Raw genomic sequence first — 16,194 nt, 5'->3', positions numbered from 1 at the left:
ACGTTGACTCTCACCATCCACGCAGTAACAAAGTCCCCCATCCAAGTGCCCATTGCAGCAATCTTCATAAAGGTCGCGTTCCTGATGCCCATGGCATCTGTCACCATGAGAGACCTAAACACATGACAGAAGAGCAAATACGACCGTGCGTAAGTAGGCAATCAAAGACGGTCGACGGAGAGAGAGCGTAGTCAGAACAGTCAGTTGTGACTTGCGCGGTCATGCTCGCCGTCTGAGCCGATCATTCTCAATGTCAACCCGTGAAAACGACGAGCTGCGTCCCGACCTTCGGCGAAGCTTCGAGGATCGTAAACAATCAGCGCCAATGCAATTTATCCCATACCGCCGCTTTCCATTTGGGCGATGCGGAGTTTGGCAAATGATGCATTTGCTGAGCCAATTTACCTGGTGTCTAACTGATTTCAAATCAACATCCCCGCACGTTGTACACATTCAAGGACACGGCGGCCCATGACGTGATGTCGCAGCGTTATGAAATGGCGCACTTTCTTTGGGGGGTGGGGGGGGGGGCTTTTACTCTTCAGCTTCGCAACCTCAAGCGCGCGGTTCCATTTTCTGCAGGTAATAGCACAGCGAGGGGCCGGGGGTGGTGGAGGCGGGTGCAGCAGGAGATGAAGTGGGTCAGTTTGATGCCAGCGAGTGGGAGGAGGAGGCCTCCTTGATTCTCTCGGCCGTCTCCGGTTCTGGAGTAGAGCAGGTGCCCCCCGCCCCTCCCCTCAAGCCCTGCAGGTCATGAATATAATGGATGGGGCACTGGCGAGGCTTTCAAGGGACTGTATTCGAAGTCAATAGCGCCATTCATCTTGGTTTGCCCCCCAACCAATGCCAATAACAACGGTTTCTTCTCCACACGACTTGCCTGCATAGATCACGGCGAATACATCAGGCAAACCCATTCCGGCCACAACATCAAGTTCACCAGGCATGTCCTTATCCAGGAACTTGCAATCACAAACAAAGGCACTATGTGCTAATGAGTGACTGTACAATGTTTGCAAGGAATACAAATGATTGCAGGGGTCATTGAAACAACATACGAGTTTAATTTGTTTTGTGACCACATCCTGAACTCAATTGACGTGTATTTCAAATGGGCTTTCCCCATTCAAATCAATGGAAATGTCATCAATCTGTTCCAGCCTTCTCAGAAAAAAAACAATCAACCTTTTTTTAAGGACAAAAAAACAGCGATCTACAGTACTTCATTAAAAGAAATAAACATAATTAACAATTCAATGACATTGGAGGCTACGTTCGTCTCAGATCTTCGCTCAGGATAAAAAAATACTGTATATGCCTGTGCGTACTGTTGTACTTTTTCATGTGTCGCGGTATCTTTTTAGGTCAAGTTTCCATTACTTAAAGGGTCATTATATACTGAGATACACAAAGCAATTGGGGTCTGGTTCGCAAAGGAGCACCAGAGGTTGGGGTTTTTTTTTGGTGCTCATTTTTTTTCCGGGCACTCCAATTTCCGACCAAGGAGTTGCTAACGAGGAACCCTTACTTTCAATTACCCTCTTCAACCCCTTATTGTCAACTGTGCTTCCTGGTTGCATGTCTTTTGTGATGGTCTCTTGAGGTTTTCTTTTTTGTTGTTGTTGTTTTTTAATTAAAAAAAAGAGCTGGAAGAGGTACCTGAGAAAAATGGATGCCGTGGTCAATTGTTGTAGAGAAGCCCTTGCTTTGACCTTGCATTAAGCGTGCTCTCACGGCTGGCACTTCTTCAGGTGGTAAAATAAAATAAATAGTGGAATTCCCAGTGTTTGTGGTAACACACACTTGACAAATTTGCAGTGTATGGCTACCCCGTTTCTTGTCAAAAAAAAGAAATAACACAAGTGAACCTCAGCAGCCTGCTACTGCTCTATTACAACCCAATGAATGGTTCTGTGCCGCACAGCTCGAGCTATTCACATTCTCTGTCAAAACATGGACGGACGCAATCTGTGGATGTCTTTTGACCGCATCTCACATGTCTACCGAGGAAAAGTAATTTTGTGAATCGCTTTTTTCGTTTTATCACCGAGCCCGAAAAGGCATTATTTCGAACAGACCATTGTAGCCCACTGCACATAAGAGAGCGTGATGCCAGCGAAATAATAATAACTGAAAAATCGATTAGATTATTGCACAATAAATGAGAGCTGTAAATAATGTAAAAAAAACAACAACAAAGAGTAAAGAATAAAAATGATGGTTATTTAACTTTTAACTGCGTCCTTGTCGTTTTTTCTTTGTTCTCTCTCAGAAGAGGTTTTTGCCTGGCGTTTTGTAAAGAACTAATCCAAGGACGTTCGCGTTTGTCGGCTTTTAACAATCCTTCGAAAATGTCCAAGGCAAACATCAATCAGCATAGTGAGCGCTCGCCCGACTGGTGTAAACTTTTTCTGGGTGATTCACATTTACGTAAAACTATCGGCACGCCTCGTGGACCGAGGGGCGAATGACGAGGACGCTGCCTCGATACATATCCATCTATCTACACACAGACTTATATGGGAGAGGTCCCTCTTAGCCAATAGGATGCCAGGATGATGCTCGGTAATAGCCAATGGCAGAGCAGCTATAAATATGTTGCGTTCAGGAAACTCGGAATTGCGAGTGGCAGCCCAGACTGTATTTTAAATTATCTTGAAATTTCTTTAGTCACAAGAGGCAATCTTTTCCTGTTGAGACGTTTCATAACTTGAAAATTTCGTTTGAAGATACATCGTAAGTAGAGGTACCACTGTACGAAAAATATGCAAAATGAACGAATCAATGTATGCTAGCTGCGAGGAAACATGATTCTTCACATGTCACCAGTGACGGCATGCCTGTGGCAGACCTGACAGGCTCGCGCTCACGTCAACGTCACGTCTCTTGGCCTGGCCAATAAAGCAGCCTTGAGCGAGATGCACATGGAGCCTGTGAGCCATTCCGCGGCTCGGCAGTGATCCCCTCACTGCCGAGATCCAATCGGGAGTCGTTTACCCGCGGCAAAATTCTAATCGATACTCCTGGAAATGCTGCCTAAGAAGCACATGCTGGGGCTTGAAATCTAAAAAAGGCTACCTTGACACCAACCTCCTGCCCTTCACATATTTAATTGAGCAAACAGAGCACTGAAAGAGGCTCGTTTTTAACTTTTTTTTTTTTTTTAATGCCAGGCTCTCAAGATGAGTTTGGGGACTCTGCGCTGCATGATCAGAGGCAGAACTCTTTGACTTATTCATGCCGACTGAAACTTTAATGGCCTTTAGAGTCAGTTTTGGCCTAATGAGAGGATCCCCGTGTAATGGAACATTATAGCACGGCGGCGTCATGAATAATCGGCCACAAAATGGCTCCCGTGGCTTCATCGCCGCTGTTCACGCCGGTGCCAGCACTGTCGACTCTGCCAGCTCACATCCTCTGCGGCGTGTTATCAGGTTGACCACGCTTGTTCCATCATTATATTCAAGGGCGTTTCAGCAGCTTTTAAAAGTCTTGCGCCGAAGCAATTAGCATGCTGCGCGGAGGCTAGCGACATCCGCGGTTCGAGGCTCGGATCGCAACCGTTGTTTGATCACCAAATAACATTAAAAGTACCCAACTTCTCCTTTCTGTTCCGCCGCTGTCAATCTGTTTTGTGGCAAATGCATGCGGAACTGTTCTGAAGCAAGCCTCGAATGGCCCGGGCGTCGGAATAATAGTCGGAAGTACGAACAGCTTTATTACAACTCAGTTGAGCAATTAAAATCATTAAAAATCAAGCTCATCTCAAGTGCTGGATTTTACCTGAAGCCCAAAAGTGCCAGCGGTGATGTAAGCGTTTCATTTCTTTAGACCACTCGGTCATAAAACAAGCGGCGGATTAACCTTCATCTTTCAAAGACAAAATGTTCAAAGTTGAATTTTAGCTTTCGACGCAAGTCCAAGTGCCGTCAATAAAACTGCACACTAAGAGCTTTTTTTTCCGCCTATGTGTCATCAAGCACTCCTTCATTTCTATTCAGATTTTATTATCCGGGTTTTATGGGTGCGTTTTCAGTCAGATCGCCAGTGACCGTGACCGTGCGACTGACCTCGTGCTGCTGCTGCCGCTGATGCTTCGGTAAATGGCTGAACTCATTCAAAACGTTCGTGACCTTGAATGGCTACGCATTGAAATGCGTAGCCCGTCTGGCACTGGCGCTCGGCCACGCTGCCTAATATCATATTTACAGAATACGACACAGAGGAGCACGAGTTGGCATGAAACATAAAGCTGTCAATAAAAACCCAAAGCTCCCACCTCACTGAATCTCTCGAAACTACTTAATTGCATCCTCTTTTTTTTTTAAATTTAAATATCTGCCAAAGGTTTCCCCCCGTCAAGTCTTTTCAATTCTTGTGGCCATGCTGACATCAACGTGTGACAGTGACATGTTGACTTTTCACACTTTGGTGCTCTCGCCTGACGGGTCACGTGAGATCAAAATGACAGACAAAAGGAAGAAAACGCATCACATGTCGCATTGGAGTCAGCGAGATCAACATCCGTTCCATTTCGGACTGCTAAGTGGTTCTAATGTACAGTGTGTGGGGGTGGGGGGTGTCCTTGAAGCTTAGCTATTTCAAAAAAAATAAATAAATCCTCGCTAACTTTCACTTGTAATAGATGAGTATTTTCTTTGGTTTTAGTCGACAGCGCAGATGGATAACCGCAGGAAACATTCTGTGAAAGTCACGTACGAGAACTGAAATACCGTCAGCAGATAAGGAATGTGGCGGAGGGGATGACAGGATGCACAAACACGCGGAGCAAAATGTAAATCGATTCCCAGTTGACAAGAATGCGTCAAGGTTATGATGGTTATTGTTCGCGCCGGCTGCTGTTTGCCATAAGCGTGGCAGTGACATATGGAGAGAGGACCGCTGACACGCCCACCCCCCACCCCCTCTCTGTTCCAGAAGGCAGTAAGAAGATATTACAAGGGAACACCCCGCTGCATTGAATAAAACCGGGTATTCCTAGATGCTAGGAAATCACAGCGTCACATGCACAGGCAGTACACACACACACACAGAGCATGGTGAAATAAAAACGCGGGACAATATCATTGCTGTCTGTGGGACCGAGAGGTCGACAACAAAGCTAGCTTCTTTACCAACCGGGAGCGAGACAGTTGACGTATCTGGTGAGTGGACTGGCTTGTTGACAGCTGTTGAACTGTCAACCAAGATAGCATTTAACAGCCAACCCAACCACTGGTCACCAGATTGACTAGCAATGTTCTTTTTATTTTATTTATTTTTCGCTGTGAGATGAGCCCCTCCTCTTCTCCGCTCGAAGCAACCCTGATGTAGTCACCCCCCACACCCCCATGCAAAAACGCACGCGAGACACACACTGCATATGTTTGTCAACGAAACGGGAGTCCATCAGTGACCGACTGTGACCCGGTTCGTGATGATTTCATTGACCGACGAAAACCCACTTCCGTCGGACTATATTTTAAGGTTGCCGTCATTCGTCACTTGCCAGGAAAACGGGCGTCTTGTCACTGACGAATTGACGGGCCTTCCGTCAGTACGGAATGCCCGACCGACTCTGTGTAGGCGTGGAACCTGATCAACCAATGACCGACCAGAAGCAGTTTGTGTTACTTAAGTACCTGTTTTTGCTAATGGAAAGGCAACAATGAGTCAAGTTGATACCGCACCGAAAATGATTAAATCAAAACGAGGAAGCTGGCTCAATGATGATCATAACTCAATGATTAAAAGAATCCGACCGCCGTGTCCTCTGGCAGCGTCCTGACGTCTTGCCGCTGACATTGTAGCTTTACGATTTCAACTTAACTCTCCTCTTTGCGCCTTATTAAAGCCATAATTCCTGCCTTGGCCTGATTCGGTTTATGGGTATAAAGGGAAAGGCGGCTCACGGAGCTTTTGCGTGACGGCGTGCAACAGGCGGCATCCGATATTGGACAACATGCTATTTATTCAGCCATTTGAATCCATTTGTCTGTGCATTAGCCCTGGCTTAGAGCCGGAACGACACGCATGCACACAAAGGATCGTGGTTAACAACGGTAAATACCACGACGGCTTCTAATCCCGTTCAGGGTGTCGCTCTTGTCAAACATACCCCGCCCTCACCCAACTCTTTACATGCACGCCCCCCCGCACCCCCTTTTTTAAACCTCCATCTAATCGTTTTCTATACCGCTGATCCTGTTCAGGCTCACGGCGGGGCTGCATCCGATCCGGGATGATTTCCAGCAGAAAGCAAACGACACCTTTGACAGCCTGTCCATCAATCACGGGGCGATTGGAAGGTGACACGGAATGGGAATTGATCTCGTGCCAGCTGCACAAGCGGGCAATGTGAATGACTGCATCGGCCCACTTAAAACATGTACAAGCGATTTCCACACGACAGCTGCTCCCTTCTTGCCCGGACCACAATCGCAGAGCGCAGCCCCGCCTCCCTCTAAATTAGTCATGATTAATGGCTGCGCCTCATATCGGCTGACTTAATTAAATAACACAGACTAATTAGAGGCTGATTTTGGCTGCTAATGGCACTGTAAAATGAAGGAACGGGATCGCTCGATTTAACTGGGCGTCGGCGAGGCCCATCCAACCCCCCCCAAGGGGGGTCACACTGGCCCGCTTTCACACAAATACGCCCAACTCCCTCCCTCCCGACCCTCAATCTGACAGTCGCATTAAAATGCAAATGGACTTCACGTGGATTACAGTTCCCAGGGATCCGCCGCAGGCTGAGTTTGCCTTCCGAAATGACACACGGCAGGTAACAGGTTGATAGCTGTTGACCCAAAGGTGGCTGTTAATCATGTTGGTTAACAGATCGCTGACGTGTGCCGCGCGCAGCCCCGCAGAGCTCCGGCTCGATGCCAGTCTTCCCATTTGATATATCGCTTGAGTAAATACACTCAACGTTCTATTGTTGATGACTGACTGTCCTGCGGGTGCTATTTGTTCAGTTTTACAAAACAGATGTAACGCAACGTGCAAGCTGTTTGGGAGGTGAGAAGAGTGGGGAAACAATTCTTTTCACCTTTTAGCCACAGACATGACGGGGGATTTTTAAAAAAATATTTTATTTAGTTCATTTTTTAGTTATTTGGCCCAACGGCGATATAACGTGCACAAAATACTGATTGGTTGCCCCAAACCAGCTACGCATGTCTAATGTGTGCACAAAATACGAATTAGCGAGTTCACAATTTTCTTCAAATGAAGTTTCAGTGCATCACTATGTATCGTAACATTTACCAACATGATGGAAAATGACGTTTAAAAAAAAAAAAGCTATTATTCTAAGAATGTAAGGACACAAAAGAGGCTGTGTGAGAGAGGCAGTCCCTTTTCAAGGTTTTTAAATTGGGGCATAAAGCAAGAACTCGTTCAAATATAAAGCACCGCATGTCATTTTTTTTAACCAAAAATGTTTGAACTTTTGCACTAATGTACATGTCCATTGTACATATAGAGCACATGCAAATAGATTTTCCACATTTTTTTGCTCTCGACTAACCGCTCGAAAACGGAGACCGCGGGCTGAGCGACATGGCGTAAACGTCACGTCGCGGTACAAACTGAATCCCTTCACAGATCTTCTGATACAAACTTGCGTCTAGACATCTTAATGCTTATTAGAGGCGTGTCTTATTTACCCCCGTGGAGGCCGGGATTAGTTTGAGGGGGTTCGAGCCACACCGCACGAGTGATCAAAGCACATAGGCATACCTTGGTGCGGTGCAAGTTAGCGTCGCGCCAGGCATTCACTCCAGTTGGTGAGAAGCCGACAAACGGGGAAGGACGGGCAATTGTGCGACCTCACGTCATTTGTCGAGTGGTGACTGTTTCTACCTCGCCGTTTCCAAACCATAAGTCCCTCATGTTACGTGTCGGATGCGCGCGTGTCAACCCGTTCCAATAAAACTGCATCTTTATCTGTTATCAGCCCCATAACAGATGTCCGACGTGCTCTTCACTGGTGATGGGCATTCCAATACTGCCCTGTACCTTATTGATTGGAAATTGAGTCAAATGCTCATCCTTTTTTTTTTTTTTTTTTGCAATCTCATTACAGAGAGGGATGCATTTTTAGAATAAAGGCCGAAATAAACAAAATGGAACTCGACACCTACTCTCTTAGCCAAAATTCAATGACAAAGGGCACAGGTTGTTTGCAGCTTGAGGTCACACATCCAGGTTCCCACGGTTACCTTGGGCGAGAGATGAGACGTGACCGTTATTTGGCGCGGCGTGTGTGTACACATCATGACTTCGGCAGTGATCAACTGCCAAAAAAACAACAACAAACCACGACATCCTTTCAAAGACTTCACTGCAGCTTGCTAATGGCCTCCAAAGGAACACCCGCTCTCGCAGTGGGGGCCGCCAACTGCCACAAAGGCATGTCGAACTTTTTCTTTGTGCTGTGGCAACCGTGCTGCAGGCTCAGGGAGTGGTTGAGGGGGCACGATGCAAATAAGCTTTGGATGGAGATCAAAAGACTGAACTTTGAGGTACTCTCTACTCATCTGCCTCATTCTCGTTCAGCCTCCATCACGTTTATTTAATCATGTATTTTTTTTAATTTATTTTTTGGTCACTGCAGGCGTTCGTTGCCACGGTAGGCCAGCGATCGTCTTCTGAGGGCAGCCCGGCAAAGGCGTGAACTCCACTCTTACATGTCGCAGTAGAACAGAGATGAGAACGCTAATGGTTTTTGGCAGGGTCTGGTGCTCGACAAACTGCTGGTGGGAAGAGAAAAAAAAACGAGCAGAGGCGGAGCTGTCACCGCTGCTACCACAGCACCCCCTGTTGGTACATAGAGAGCTTCACAGCACGGATGCAGATGTTGGAATTGTATGGACTCGGTTGATGGGCTATTTTGGTTGCCGCTTCATTTATACAGTATATATATATATATATATGTCTGTATAATATGTATATACAGTATATATACTGTATATATATATATATATATAGGATAGGAAAACATTTATTAGTCTCGCAATGGAGAAATTCCCGATTCACAGATATATATATATATATATATATATATATATATACACACACACACATACGTACACACGACAAGGTCACTTGGACCATGTCGTGTAAAAGAACTCTCTAGAAACATCCCCTTGCCTCTTGACAATCAGGTCACGCTCTTTAGCAAACGTTCCTGAAGTGTGTGTGTGTGTGTGCGGCATCGCAGCGGAGATGCCCCTCAGCTGCTGCCTTCTCCGAGCCAATTGGTGTCAAGTTGAATGTCGATGGAAGGAAACAGGCCCAAGTGTCAGATGGACTGATGATAGAAACTGATCCCACTAGCCTTAGAAGAAAAAAATAATACCCACAACTTTGCCTTTCTGGGTATCAGCGCCCAAGTCAATGTTCCAGCTTGGAAAGTCGAAACGGACTCAGAGTGAAAGGCAGGTTGGGAAGGACAGAGGTGTGAGGTTTCTCACTCTGCACACACCTCCGACGCATTTTATACACCGCACCAGGTGCTGGCGGTGAGGTCACCGCACATCCGACTGTCTTGATTCTGGGTTGTAAACACGCACGCGGTCGTGGCAAAGGCGACTGACTGCATAACAGAGGCCGAGAAATTAATGCTCTTTCGGAGAGATTTCTGCCAAATTTGCTCAAGCCCCTAGCGTTTAACCATCTCGGCGGACCTGCCCCCAGCGCTGCTGTCATCGCGACAAACAAGGTGGTTGCCGATGTCACCCGCAGGAGGCAAGCCCGGGTGATAGATGGACTGATTATACAAACTCATCCCTCCAGCTGTTAGAAAAAAAAAAGTCTGTTACCTGCCCCCAGCTCTCGCATGCTTCAACCTTATAACCCTCATTTTTAAAATGCTTAAGCCTCCACCTCTGCAGTGCCAGAACCAGGACTGTGACCGTTTGTTTGTTTTAATCACAGAAACAAACGAACAGAGGCACCTCTCCTCGCTGTGATCCCAAAACGGCCGACTGGCTCGACAGCCATGTTTTTTTTCCCCCTCACCGGTTGACGGACAACTCGCAAAATGCAGAAATGGATTCCTGTCGGGGGGTTTGACAAGAGGGTGTCGAGCTCTACCGTGGGCAGAATCATGGATGGATATGAGTTACTGCAAAGGTAATCTGTTAGCATCCACTCGCTTTTTGTTTAAAAGCTTTGTACGATTAATCAGACCACTGCTGAATCTACGGTCAAGCGAAATGATTGGGTCAATCAGCAGGGCGTGGCACTAACAAACGGACGCAAGGACACGAGGGGGCTATCGAGTGACTTACTCCATGCTGCCAGCCTTCAGGAAGAGGTTATAGATGTGTGAGAAGAAGAAGAGGGAGAGGATGGTGGTGAAGAACATGGTCATCCAGGAGCCGTGATCCTCACGGAAGACTTTCAGGCGCAGGTATCGACCTAAAGGTGAAAAAGGACAACGTGAGGTCGTCAGCAGCTTGTCAACCATCAAACGTGCGCCGCACGGAGATTAAACCAAATGAATGATCGGCTTGGATCGATAACGCTCCGCTTTCTTGGACACGTGCCCTTTTGAGATTTGAATTAAGATGAAGGACCTCTTTGAGGCGTTGCTTCCACAACCCGGGAGTGATTGTCTTTCAACGTCCGGGGTATCATCAATCCCGACGGAGAAAAAAAACATTCTACTTCCACTTCATTTCAGGTACACGTCTTGACAGCAACGCTCGCTTGCCTTTTCGTGATACCGCTCGTGTTGAGTTGTGCTCGCCGATCATTCAAACGCTTGTGACCTGTGGCGTTTTTGCCTGATGCAGCCCTGGCTCGGAATCAAATTATTTGAGGAATACAACATCTCTCTGGCAGAGCATGAGATTGTTTCTGATGCTAGGCCAGCTGAGCGGAATGCGTAATGGCACGACTGTGTTGTCTGGTGGCAACCAGAGATGACTCTTAGCTTGTCGAAAGATTACCCTCAGTGCAATCGTAACACGACCATTTTGAGCACGCCGCTCCTGATGAAATCTGTAATCATGTGTGTAGAGATGGATATGAAAGAGACCCACGGTATTAGAAAGGAATCATGTAATTAATCTGTGGCTGCCAGTTCTTGAATTCTATCGAATCTTCTAACACCGAGATGCAATGGATTTGATCATTTGAAGGAAAACGGTAGATCATTTTGTTTCGATAATTAAAGGAAAATGTCCCGAATAGGCCGTGAGTAAATGATGAACATCCTTTTTTTGATGGTGTTTTAAAACAGTTTTGTGTGACATGGCCTATAAAATATCTCACCTAAAAAAAGCCTTGAAATTAGAGTAAATCAGTATCATTCCTTTATTTTTAACATGTCTGCTACTCTAATGGCTGTCAAGCTTCAGTTACAAAGATCCACCAAAAAGCTTACACGGGCTGAAATTCCAACGGGTTCCTTGTGTCAACACACCAAATTACTGTGACATTTCAAATGGCGTCACCTGCCCTAAAAGCTCATCTTAATAGTGCGAATGGAACATGATTCCTGATAAGAGCAGTGTGGGCAGAAGAATCAACCATGTTCTTCAGCAATCAACTGAAAGTTTTTCATGTATTTTTTTGGTATGGAGGATTATTATTTTTTTTCCATAAAGACGACGACCGCTTTTCACATCGCTAATAACATGAGCTACACACTTAATACATTCATGTACACTAACTAGCCTTACCTAAATCTGTTCATTTGTGTGGCTAGTATTAGCATTAGCTTATCTATACTGTAGTTTTTAGTATTACTATCTATTATCTTTACATCATTAGTAAAACTAACATTAGCTACAGTTTGAAGTACATCAGTGTTAGCGGCCTAACCTAATTTAGTACAAGTTTTCAAATGGTCGGAGTGAATCAATGTGCGCTCGGAGCTTATTTCTGAATGTATCCCTGTTAATATATTGGCGAAATTTACATTAGCTACATTTCTTGTACATTCGTGTTACGAGCCTTTGCTACACTAATCTATTGGCGATCCCGGCATGGTTTACGACAAGTAGCTTACAATAATAGTACATTAGCGGAACTGGCAGTAACCACATTAATCTATTAGTGATACTAACATTAACAACACTACCTCATTATGACATTTGTGTTCGTGTTAGGAATACGTTGTAGATAAGATCAACGTTGGCTTTTGCGACGCAATCACTTTTGTGGAATTAGCCATATCTACACAGGTAACACATTAATAGCGCTAGCGTTAGGTACACACGGAGGTATTATTCGCAATAGGGGTATTTGTGATGACAGGACTACCACAAACGTTATACACACCAGTGCAAAATGAGCGCTGGCATGAGCTTCGCCATAAACAAGGTTCATCTGTGAATGTTTTATAAGCCCGCATATTACCCTCGGCGACAACACCGTAATGCCATTTATCTTTTGAGAACTTAATAATCAGCAGTCAAGTGCTTCAAGGTTACTCGGTTGTTGGGAGCAAGGGAGCCTCGGATATGCTCGGCTGCGCACCTCTTAGTCGCTACTATTTTACATATTGTGTATGCAGTCACTTTGAGGCACTCCCTTTGTATTGACACCGCAGGCGGCCATCTTTGTTGTGGATCAGAGACTGTTTCTAGAGTTAAACTGCAGTCTTCGCGTTCCTCGCAAGACATGCAGACTGGCGTCTATATGCCTTACAACATCCATGTTTAACATCAATTTCCCATAACCAGGATTGACCAGCGTTGATTCCAGACCATACGTCTTGCTCTGTGGTATTTCAGGGCTCATCGCTGTTGCATAATTGAATTCACTTGCATGGCTGAACTTAATTGCCTTCAGTGCCAATGAGCTCTGCTTTTAGAGCTACGTGCGCGGTATGTATCTGCAGATGCAAATTTAAAAAATGGTGGTGGTTGGGGTTTAAGGCAGTCGGCCCATCCATGCACTTTGAGTCACTGCGCCTCCGATAAGGAATGATTCATGTTTGCTGTCGCAGCTGCAGGCTCAGTCCGGCTACAACATATGGATGAGGTGGCCACACAAAAACACATACAGGATGAAGGGAAAGCTTTTACGTCCCAACGTTCGATCCTTAAGACGTCGAAATTACAATCACAGGAGGAAGGCATTCAGGAAGGAGAACATTTTCATTTCTTCATATTAAGGCACGCCTCACTTTAAACTGGCCACATGGTGCAAAGAAAGAGCAATATCTTCACCTGGTGGTGAAGACAAAGAAGTACCCCACCAATCAATGATGTCTCGAGTCCGTTTTCTGATGATACTCAAGTGTCATGTAGCAAGACGCTGACCGTTTTGATCATTTTTTCCAATTATAACTAAAATGGCTCTCAACCCAAACATAATAAGCTAATATCTCAAAAAGCCTCACGCTGAGTCCAAATGGTCTCGTGCTCACATTTACATCTGCCTCCCTGTAAGATATCGCGATGGCGTGCAGTGATCGAGATGACATTTGTAGCGGCGACCCAGTGGGGGAAACGAAGAAAATCAAATCACACAGCAGCTCTGGACACACACTGACTGGCACAAGGCTGACACAAGAGCCCAAACTAGCAGCACAAAATTAAATATAAATAACAGGAGAACTGGGGGCCGTGGGGAGCAATTATGTGTGTCAGATGTCAGACAGTGGTTTTGATTAAGCTTCTGTTGACACTCTCGGCGCGCGCACACACACACACACTGGCAGATGAGCAGCCCACAGCTGGTCGCAAAAGACTGAAGGTGACCTAAGTCATACACGCTAATTTTGTTTATTTATTTATATTCACTTCTAATATTCATCTGTGATTGATTGTTTTCTATACAACAGTGATATGGTGATGTCACATTGATTCAAAGAAATCAATTTATTTCATGGAAGACTTCCTGGGTTTTTTTTCTATCCTTTTAGTCCGCACTAATGGTACGTGGGCTCCCTCTAGTGGTATAAGGAAGACCCACTGGGTAAATGGCGCTAAATTGTATTTGCATTTCAACTTGAAGAGTTATTTCATTTTTAAAGATTATTCGGGTACTATTTCTGCAAACAATACGTTCCAATATAATGTTTGAGTACCGTTTTATTTTCCTACATTCAAGTACAGCGTTAAAGTTAAAACCGTGCAAAGTGTGGCTGACTATAGTATTAACTATACTTTTTAGGAACATTCCCATTTTTGTTCTGCTACTACGCTACATTATTTTGATGTTATTGCACAGCTAAGTATTTTTTTGAGGTGGTCCTTGGTGTAAAAAAGTGAAATAACCATTGGCCGATATTTTATTTACTTTTCATCCAGTTTTTATAAATACTCGCAATACTGTATTTGTAATGTAATTTGAATGTTATTATTAGTAGTACAACAGTAGCTATCATTGTCACTTTTTCAAATACTCTCTTGTTTATTGTTTTAAAGACCTATACGATTTATAGGTCTTATGTGCCAATTTTGGTGAAAATATTTGAACTCTGGCTCGTATAACCTGAACCGGTACCTTTGTATGAAAATGACATCAACCTGTCTAAAACCCTGCATTTGTACACCGTGCTTCCATTACCAACAATTGTGGACACCTTTGGCCCCCATCTCATTCATCTTTGGATTTCTCCAAGGGTGGGAGGTTGGAGGGGTTGAGAATAATCGGTGTCCCTCAAGCTGCTGCGAAATTAGGTCAGACCTCACAGTGCAGCCGTGTGTCCTCCCTACTGAGACGGGATATTGATGGTGTGGAGTCTGCAATTTCATGTAAATATCCAATTAATGCTAATCACACTCTGCAAACATCTTTGCGGTTCATATCAGATTAGGGGTCCCTATGCACGCACATTAGTCTATATTTATACACACACACGCGCGCGCACACACACATACGCATTGTGCCGCACAATGCATTCTGGGAACTAAAAAGGAACTTTGTCTTTTAAAGTCATCCTGACACTTTCACCTTATGTCCTCTCTAATAGCTTTTTTTGGGGGGGGGGAAACTATGTCAACATGACTGCTGTAAAAAAGGTCACTGAATCAACCAAGCTCGGGCTTCTGTACAGTCATGTACGTTTGACTCACATTCCAGTGCGCATGACTTACCAAAGAGCAGTTGGTGGAAGATAAACTTCCCAGCCACGAGCCCGGTGAGAATGGCCAGCAACCAGCACACCACTTTGAGGACGCTCCACCCCGCTCCGGGGTACTTGTTGAAAAGGAAAGAGAAACAGTTGCCCACCACCGCTATGTACGCCTCCGTCTGACTGTGGGACACGGGGTCTTCGGCGAAGATGAGGAAGTTGAAGAAGACCACCAGGTAGGCCACCGTGATACGGGACCACGGGTGCTTGAAGTAATAGCAGAATGAAGCCGTTGTCTCCATCCTGCTGAGCCACGCCCCCCTCCACCACCCACGCCACACCTGGGAGGCAGAGACAGCATCTCGCATTCAGAGTAGTGTCACGATTGCAGCCCGGAGGGTGAGGAATAATGTTGAGGTTTAGATTCGGGATTGTGGTAATTTCTGGCAGATAAGCGGCATCATTTACGATATGGATCACATACATGGACTCTTAATTGTGAGGCTGTGTGCTGCCCTCAGAAACGGAGGCAGAGCCGCTCTGTGTACATTTTATCATGACCCCCCCCCCTCCCCCCCTAAAAAAACCCAGACAGCTCTGGATTGGACCTCTCACGCCAGTACCCTGATTTCCAAGAATAACTCTGGGCTGGAAACTTGAGTTTGCCCCTCTGATGGGAAACATGGCGGCATAATGCTATTGCTGAATTGCCCCATCTAATGAGGCCCGGTCAACCCAGGTGATCACAGGATATTGTTTTCATTTTAGCCTTTCAACTAGCTGCTGCACATGCATGGGACTTGTTCAGAGCCCTGTACAAGTCGTCTCTTTGTTTTGTCACCCAGGCCACCCTTCTGAAAATTGTCTGGTTACACCCCTGAACTTGTCACATCATTTTTTTTAAAAATTGCAATATGTTGTGTCGCTTTGTGAAACAGCAAAGTTGTAGCAATATAGCCTTCTATTTGTGCTCACCTCAGCCAGAAAAAGTATCAGGATGTGTGGTTGAAGCATATTTTATTGTCCTGCATGTCACAAACAGTCCACTTGCATTGATAGATGAACAATGAAAGTGATTAATCATTTTCAGAGTAACCATGTGAAATTGGCCAAATTCCCACTGCAAACCTGATGAACTCTTTAATTAA

The 16,194-nt window shown here is 45.3% G+C and overlaps 1 protein-coding gene across 1 annotated transcript in view; it reads right to left on the bottom strand.

Annotated features, from left to right (window-relative positions):
* Positions 1-15,381, bottom strand: part of tmem117 (transmembrane protein 117) — a 28,702-nt gene extending 13,321 nt beyond the window's left edge. Inside the window, exons 1-3 of the mRNA XM_086109302.1 lie at positions 15,069-15,381; positions 10,302-10,431; positions 15-114 (exon numbers count right to left, since the gene is read on the bottom strand). Coding sequence (XP_085965428.1) covers positions 15-114; positions 10,302-10,431; positions 15,069-15,348 — 510 coding nt within the window. The 5' untranslated portion in view covers positions 15,349-15,381. The remainder of the gene's footprint in view (positions 1-14; positions 115-10,301; positions 10,432-15,068) is intronic.
* Positions 15,382-16,194: the final 813 nt, after the last annotated feature.

Source organism: Hippocampus guttulatus, chromosome 4 (genome assembly GCF_054856545.1).
Source record: "Hippocampus guttulatus isolate MCC_2025c chromosome 4, RoL_Hgut_1.0, whole genome shotgun sequence".
NCBI classification, from domain to species: domain Eukaryota; kingdom Metazoa; phylum Chordata; class Actinopteri; order Syngnathiformes; family Syngnathidae; genus Hippocampus; species Hippocampus guttulatus.
Note: the sequence above shows the minus strand (reverse complement) of the source record. Positions and strands in the feature narration are given on the sequence as shown.